Source organism: Sinocyclocheilus anshuiensis, unplaced genomic scaffold (genome assembly GCF_001515605.1).
Source record: "Sinocyclocheilus anshuiensis isolate Anshui unplaced genomic scaffold, SAMN03320099.WGS_v1.1 scaffold210, whole genome shotgun sequence".
Lineage (NCBI taxonomy): Eukaryota > Metazoa > Chordata > Actinopteri > Cypriniformes > Cyprinidae > Sinocyclocheilus > Sinocyclocheilus anshuiensis.
The window spans coordinates 435,838-443,733 of record NW_015547666.1 but is presented as its reverse complement, the minus strand read 5'-3'; the positions used below and the strand labels follow the sequence as shown (position 1 = coordinate 443,733).

The 7,896-nt window shown below is 38.5% G+C and overlaps 1 protein-coding gene across 1 annotated transcript in view; it reads left to right on the top strand.

Annotated features, from left to right (window-relative positions):
- il6st (interleukin 6 cytokine family signal transduce) overlaps nucleotides 1-7,896 on the top strand; it is a 23,022-nt gene that overhangs the window by 4,647 nt on the left and 10,479 nt on the right. Inside the window, exons 2-9 of the mRNA XM_016504939.1 lie at nucleotides 953-1,027; nucleotides 1,120-1,425; nucleotides 2,020-2,158; nucleotides 2,286-2,458; nucleotides 2,552-2,706; nucleotides 4,973-5,132; nucleotides 7,124-7,200; nucleotides 7,326-7,542. Of these exons, the coding sequence (XP_016360425.1) occupies nucleotides 973-1,027; nucleotides 1,120-1,425; nucleotides 2,020-2,158; nucleotides 2,286-2,458; nucleotides 2,552-2,706; nucleotides 4,973-5,132; nucleotides 7,124-7,200; nucleotides 7,326-7,542 (1,282 nt within the window). The 5' untranslated portion in view covers nucleotides 953-972. The remainder of the gene's footprint in view (nucleotides 1-952; nucleotides 1,028-1,119; nucleotides 1,426-2,019; nucleotides 2,159-2,285; nucleotides 2,459-2,551; nucleotides 2,707-4,972; nucleotides 5,133-7,123; nucleotides 7,201-7,325; nucleotides 7,543-7,896) is intronic.

Sequence of the window (7,896 nt, the reverse complement as noted above, 5' to 3'; positions counted from 1 at the left end):
GCCCAGTCTATTGGGTGAGGGGTCTGTGACGATTTGTTAATCTAATGAATAATTGATTTGTTAAATCAAATGAAAAATGGTGTGTCTGATTGGTCCAGACGCTACAACGCGATACAGAACGAGATCAAACGCGATATCAGCACGTCTCCACACAGTAAACTTAAATGTGTTTAAAATATAGCAGATACAGTGAAATTCAACAATAAGCTTTACAGTAAGAAAATATTATTATTTAGTATTGAAAGGCTGTAGATGAGCCTGTAGGCTAGCTGTCCTCATGCACAAGAACATGATCAACTATAGTGCTGTGTATTTCATCAGGAATAAATGTCCTTTGACCCCGTCCCCTTCAGTTTTCTTTTCCCCTCCTCTTCCTCTTTGTCTCCCACTAATAGGATTAATTTTCCAAATCACATAATCACCTGTGCTCCTTTTTATATCATCCTGAGATTCTGACCTGTGTGTCATCAGTTTTGCTACTTAATGTTCACACATGGATAAATGTGTGCTGTTTGAGTTTATATTGTGATTCTTGAGGTAGTTATATTGTGTGTTTTCTAAATGAGAACATGGTTAAACCTGTGCAAAATGATGCCGTTCTTGTGTAGAGTTTAGCTGAAAACACTGAGCAAATTGGAGCGTGTGTGAAAACAGGTTAAATGTGTTAAAAGTTTTGAGAAACATGTCTTTGTTTCAGGAACTGTATGAATGGCTTGGAAAATTGTGCCAAACGAATCAGTTATAGTGTGTTAGCAATTGAGAAAAACTGTAATATCCTAATGATTTTTGGCATAAAGGAAAAATTTATCATTTTGACCCATACAATGTTTTTTTTGGCTATTGCTAAAAATATACCCAAGCAACTTAAGACTGGTTTTGTGCTCCAGGGTCACATATGCACCATTTACATTTTCAATCTATATACTATCTTTTGATTCCCGTCTTTTCTCAGATACCTGCCTTGATGTCACAATGGGCTCTTCACATGATTTACTCTTACTCTTGATGTTTTTGCACTATGCAGTAGGTAAGCCATGTCATTTACTCTATTACCTCCCAGTTAGCGCTTATATCGTTGTTGTTTTGATGTGATACTCAGTTCAGTGTTTTGTCACACAGGTCCCACTAATAGTTGTGTGAAGATTCTTCCAGACTCCAGCAGTAGCATTGTTCTTGAGGTGGGAAAAGACTTCACCGCGACATGTCACCTCCTGGAAGGCTCCGCTTACACCTCAGATGACATTGAATGGATTTTGGGGAACGTCAGCATTGCAAAGCAGTCTTACCGCAAAATAAATGAAACATCTGTTAGTGTTACTGTTAACATCAACAGTAACATGAGCGGTTGGTTGCGGTGCAGAGCCGCCAAGAAGTCCCTGTCATACGCACGAACGTGTATCTATGGAATCTTACTCCGTACGGGATGTAAGTGTTTTCCTGCCAAAATCACACATGCTGCTTTAGAATTAAAAGACTTGGATTCTTCATAACTCCAGCTGTGTTTTAGTTTTGTACATATTGTAGGGATTGCTCTTTCCAGGATGAACATTTGCTGTTCTAAAACACAAAATATTGCAGAATATCCAGTGTAATTTATCTATTTATTAAGTATTTCGAAACATTTTAAAAAACAAGTTTTGAAATTCAAATGAAGTACTTTTCTTTAATAATGTTAATCCTCGTTGGTTCTCTGATGTCAAATCTGGCGCGCCAACCTTTTTGAAGCATTTAATAACTTAAATATTAAAATATTATTTTTAAGTATATCTTATCTCAGAAGATTTGGTTAATTATAACGACTTTCAGTTTTCGATGAGCTGACCCTTTAAGAATCTTCTATGCAGTTGTTTATAAACCTGTAGGAGGAAAATAACCCTGCTGTGGTGGCAAATAATGAAAGTCTGATAGGAATGTGAAATCTTTTCTCATTATTTGAAACCATTTGCATTATTTGCTAAACACTTGAACTTCAAGAAAACTACTTCATGCATCCATTGTTTTTCTGTTCATGGTCTCCAGATCCTCCATTGAAACCAAAGAATCTGTCATGCATTGCTGTGCAAGAGGACAAGGATATTTCCTCTTACTTAAACTGTAGTTGGGATCCAGGATCGCGAAACCTGCTGATCGACACAACTTACACCATTTATGCCAACGTGTATGTGTTAAGTAACAGAAGTCCTGATAACACTGTATATGCTTCTACACCTTTTAGATTTTTTTGTCTTTTTCCAAATGACTCAAAGTGAAAGACGAGTGTCATTTACTTCCTCTTTCTATTTTAGACTTGGGTCAGTTCAAACATATAAAGCTGACTGTAATCAGCATCTTGCAAGATCCTGCGTCGTCAACCTGGAAACTTTTCCGATTCATATGGTTTTAAAAGTGTGGGTTGAAGTGAAGAATGCTCTGGGGTCAGAGCGGTCAGAAGAACTTCAAACCGATTCTTCCTATTTCGGTATGATTTCGTGTTGTGAATTAGGAAAGGATGCATTTTACACTCTGTATGAATGCATCACTTCAACTGGCTTTTTGTGTGTTTGTTTTGTAGCGAAACCAAATCCTCCACTGAATGTCCAAGTCCTCACTGAAGTTAACATCCCCACATGTCTCATGGTTACTTGGAAACATCCCATTGACAGGACCATTCTGAAACTCTCTTATGCCATCGAATACCGCAAAGCAGCATCTGATGTTTGGATCGAGGTACGGTAAAGCCAAAAGCAATTCAGATTTTAAAATGGTTTGACAAATTAGTGTTGTCAAAAGTTCCGACTTCGGCACCAATTGACACTGAAATTTTAAAAACGTTTTGAATTTTAATTTCCCACTAGCATGTGAGCGCTGTTGAGCCGATTCTTTTTTTTATTATTATTATTTATTTAGCAATTTACAATATAACAACAATCAAAACAATAACAAAAATAATATTCTACATTAAGTAGCATCAGAGTATACAAATATGAAAACATATACATCCTCAAATCCAATTTGTGTTAGCAAATTAAAACTGAAATAAAATTACAGCACATGAATGGTCATTGTGATAACAATGGATATTAAGTTGTATAGGCACAAGTCAAAGGGTTCATAATAGGTCCAAAAAAATATTCCAGGTCTCTAAGAAGATGTGGGTTTTGTTTTTTAAACTGTATGTTAAATATTCCATATGCAGTGTGTCGTTTATGATATTTTAAAATAGTTCAAATGTTGGAGGGTGTTTCTTTTTCCCTTTCTTAGATACGTAAGAAATCAGATCTACCCTTTTGATAAATAAAGGGTCTGATATCTCATTTAAGTTCACCCCAAAAAGGAGTCTTGTGATATTTCTTTCCCAGGACAGTCACAGAGAACTCATGTACACTATCCCAAAACTCCTTTAGTTTTTCGCAGTTCCAAAAAAATGTGCATAATGGTGCACTTATGTGTTGCACAAAGGAGATGCACCAGGATATATCTTACTAAGGCAAACTGGGGTCAAGTATATTGTTGAGCCGATTCTTAAATTGCTGATTTGGCCATTGTGTTCACGCGCTCAACAGATTTGACTGTGATTGGCTACAATGAAATCAGTACTTTTGACTACACTACTGTGGATAATGATTGTTAGTAAAAACATGGTGTGATTTGATTCCTATCGGACATTTTATTTGCCTACTGAAACATTTCAGTAGGGTTTTTTCACACTGTGAGTCCGGGTTATCGTCTTTCTAAAGCCCCGTTCACACCAAGAACGATAACTATAAAGATAACGATATTAGCGTCCACACCAGCGAACGATATTGTCGGTTTATTCTAAGTGCACACTCCTCTGCTGCTTTAAATTCTCGAGCTCGTTAAAGCAGGATTGATTCTGATTGGGTGTCAATGTTTTTATCGTTCATCAGCTGGAAAAAAATCATTCTGAAAGGGACTCCAACGATATTGTTTCTCTGTGCCTTTATCATTACAGCTGTGGTGTGGACTCTGCTATGCTGCAGCAAAAAAAAAAATTATGAAATGTTTCTTGAGCTCCATATTAGGGCTGAAATGATTAGTCGACATTATCGACAACGTCGACAATAAAAAATGTCAACAAATCTTTTTGTTGTTGAGTAGTCGTTTGATCTCATGTGACCTAATGTAAGAACCTGCAATAACGCGGTTTGACCAGTGTGGCGCTGTAGCGCAAGACAGTAATTCCGCCCTCCTGGATGCAATTCAAAAGAAGAAGACACAGCGCTTCAGTTCATAGCAAACGCAGCCACACCTGAAGCTGCTGAGAGGCGTTTGGATGATTATGTAAATATACTTTCCTCTCAGTAACAAAATAAACACAACAAAAACTAACCGCAGTGTGAAAGCAGCAGTTAAGCACGCATCTGATTACAGCGATGTGGATGTTACACGATCTCTGCAGTTTAGTACTCCAGTAAAGTCCAGTCACGTCACGTTTATTTATATAACTTTGTACTTTGTGCAACAGATAGCCTTAAATCAAAGCAAATGGCTGCAATATAACAAAGAGTGAAAAATTTAAGGGGGTCTGAATACTTTCCGTACCCACTGTATATATATATATGCAAATAAGAATGTTAACCCGGGGTTAGGAATGTACAAACAGCAGCTTATGAAGACCCAGAATTAATTAGTGAACAGTGTGAAGTAGGGCTGCACGATAAATCACATGCGATATTTAACGCGCATCTTATCAGTAAAGCCGGTTCTGTAATCAGCGGTAAATCTCCATCACCTGCGGGCTTTCACATTGAGCAGCATTAACTACACAGAGCCGTTGTTCACTGACGAGCTGCGCAAAACATCGCGCGAATATGAAAGCTTCTGTTACCCAGGGTTAAATATTTCAGGTGTGGAAAGCACTACTATGGCTCAAGTGCAGACAGTGCAGTACAAGCTTGAATTATTTTCATCTTGCATATAACCTCTAAAAAAATAACACACTGTTTCATTTATGAATTGATGATTGTTTTAGGTGCCGGAGAGCTTCACCAGAGGGTACATCGAGTCATTCAGACTGCAGTCTCTGGAGCCGTACACTCAATATGTGGTGCAGATGCGATGCATTGGAGAAAGTTATAGCAGTTACTGGAGTAACTGGAGCCACAGCATTACAGAGAGCACTGCAGAAGCCAGTATGACCTGTATTATTCATAATCTCGGAAACGTTGATGGAAGGGTTCTAAAATAAATACTCCTTAAAGGGATAGTTCACCCAAAAACAAGTGTAAAGACACGAAACGATCGGTCTGTGCAAGAAACTGAACAGTATTTATATCGTTTTTACCACTGATCCACCGCAATGTCCAACTGTCCTGAGCGCGTTCACAACATCCGGCGCATGACGTGTGTACGTGCTCTGGCATAGTAGACAGATATATATAAGTAGATGCCTCATTAGTGACTGTTTCTATGGGCCGCGATACGTTCCAAAATAACGTATCTAGAGCAGTCGAATAGGGCATCTATACATATCTATGGTAGTAATGTGCGGAAGCGATCTGCTGAGGTAGTGAGCAATGACTTATGGGTAAATTTAGTGTCCTCTGAGTATAAACTCTCCCTGCAATTTTGAATCTCACTTTAGTGTTGATGTTAAAGGGATAGTTCACCCAAAAATGAAAATGTGATGTTTATCTGCATACCCCCAGGTCATCCAAGATGTAGGTGACTTTGTTTCTTCAGTACAACACAAACGAAGATTTTTAACTCAAACTGTTGCAGGCTGTCAGTCTTATAATGCAAGTGAATGGGAATCACGGCTTTGAGAGTAAAAAAAAACATACACAAATAAAACCAAATTAAACCATGCGGCTCGTGACGATACATTGATGTGTAAAGACACGAAACGATCGGTCTGTGCAAGAAACTGAACAGTATTTATATCGTTTTTACCACTGATCCACCGCAATGTCCAACTGTCCTGAGCGCGTTCACAACATCCGGCGCATGACGTGTGTACGTGCTCTGGCATAGTAGACAGATATATATAAGTAGATGCCTCATTAGTGACTGTTTCTATGGGCGATACGTTCCAAAATAACGTATCTAGAGCAGTCGAATAGGGCATCTATACATACCTATGGTAGTAATGTGCGGAAGCGATCTGTCGCGCGTATACGTCACTCATTATTTCCACAGTGCAGAGAGATTGCGGACGTGTTCACTGGCTCTGCGATGATCTAAAGATATTTAGAAGTACAGGTCATCACAATGGAAGACGATTTTGATATATCATCAGACAATGTGAAAGTTTTTTGCCCAACCGTATTTATTTGACGTCACGCGCCGGATGTTGTGAACGAGCTCAGGACAGTTGGACATTGCGGTGGATCAGAGGTAAAAAATTATATATATACTGTTCAGTTTCTTGCACAGACCAATCGTTTCGTGTCTTAAGACCTCAATGTATCATCACGAGCCGCAGGGTTTAATTTGGTTTTGTCTGTGTATGTTTTTTTTACTCTTGAAGCCGTGATTCTCATCCACTTCCATTATATGACTGATAGACTGCAATGGTTTGAGTTAAAAATCTTCGTTTGTGTTCTACTGAAGAAACAAAGTCACCTACATCTTGGATGCTCTGGGGGTAAGCAGATAAACATCACATTTTCATTTTTGGGTGAACTATCCCTTTAAGAACTGTGTTCTCTGAAACTATAGCTACCCTTTTAAAGAACTAGTTAGCTACTCTAACACTACTACTAGTAACAATATTAGTGTATCTTTACAACTTACCACCTTTAGGCAAAATGTGTTCTTTTAAGGAGTTTTAGCTTTTAAGGACAACAGAGAACAGGCAAGAGATTGAATCCGAACATATGCTTTTACTAGACTCACCAATTGGAAAAGATTATTTAGGACTAACCAGTTGAACTGAATAAATCAGACTTCCCCACACAGTATATAGGAGAGTGAGTTTGATTATTCTCTCGACTTGCTTGACTGTAAAGTGTGTGCAAACAATATGGCATTAAAAACAGTGATGTAAAAAAGCAGCTAACCTACTGTCAGGCTACTGAAATACATAGTTAATTAGTAGCATCACTGTTTAATTACTTCCCAGCATTGCGAAATGCAGCATTAATGCTCATCAGGCCATTTTTACACCATCTTATTTTCTCAGAGCCGGCAAGCGCACCAGATCTTTGGAGAATCATTCAGCCCACTTCTAATAATAGAAAAGTCACATTAATATGGAAGGTAAATTCCTTTTTTCACCTTGCAGGTGCTAAAATAACAATAATAGTATTATTGTAATAAATGTAATATTCAATTGCTGTTTACAAGTTAAATAGTGAATGTTTTCATATTGTATTCTCTTGCAGGCTCCTGTAAAAGCGAATGGAAAAATACTGTTATATAACTTGAGTATCAACCAGGATAACGAGATGTTTGAAAGCCACAATATAACAGCAGATAATCTCAGACAGACGTATTCGATGGAGCTGCCAACGGGAAAAATGGCCAGCATTGAAATAACTGCGGTCAATTCAGTTGGAGTGTCTCCTAAAGCAACTTTGTTCATTCCAAGATCAGATAAAGGTATGTTAAAGACTGCAGTGGTTTTGAGTTTGAAAGCTGTAAATGTAACATTTTAACCCTTCTTTTGTCCTCTGATCAGTTGTGCCCCTTTTTTGATAAAGAATGTGCTATAAATGCAGCAGCACTTTTGGCGCTTGAACCAGGCTTTGTGGCATCATCTAAACCAGGGGTGCCCAAACTCGGTCCTGGAGGGCCGGTGTCCTGCAGAGTTTAGCTCCAACCCCAATCAATCACCTGAAACAGCTAATCAAGCTCTTACTAGGCATGCTAGAAACTTCCCGGCAGGTGTGTTGAGGCAAGTTGGAGCTAAACTCTGCAGGACACCGGCCCTCCAGGACCGAGTTTGGGCACCCC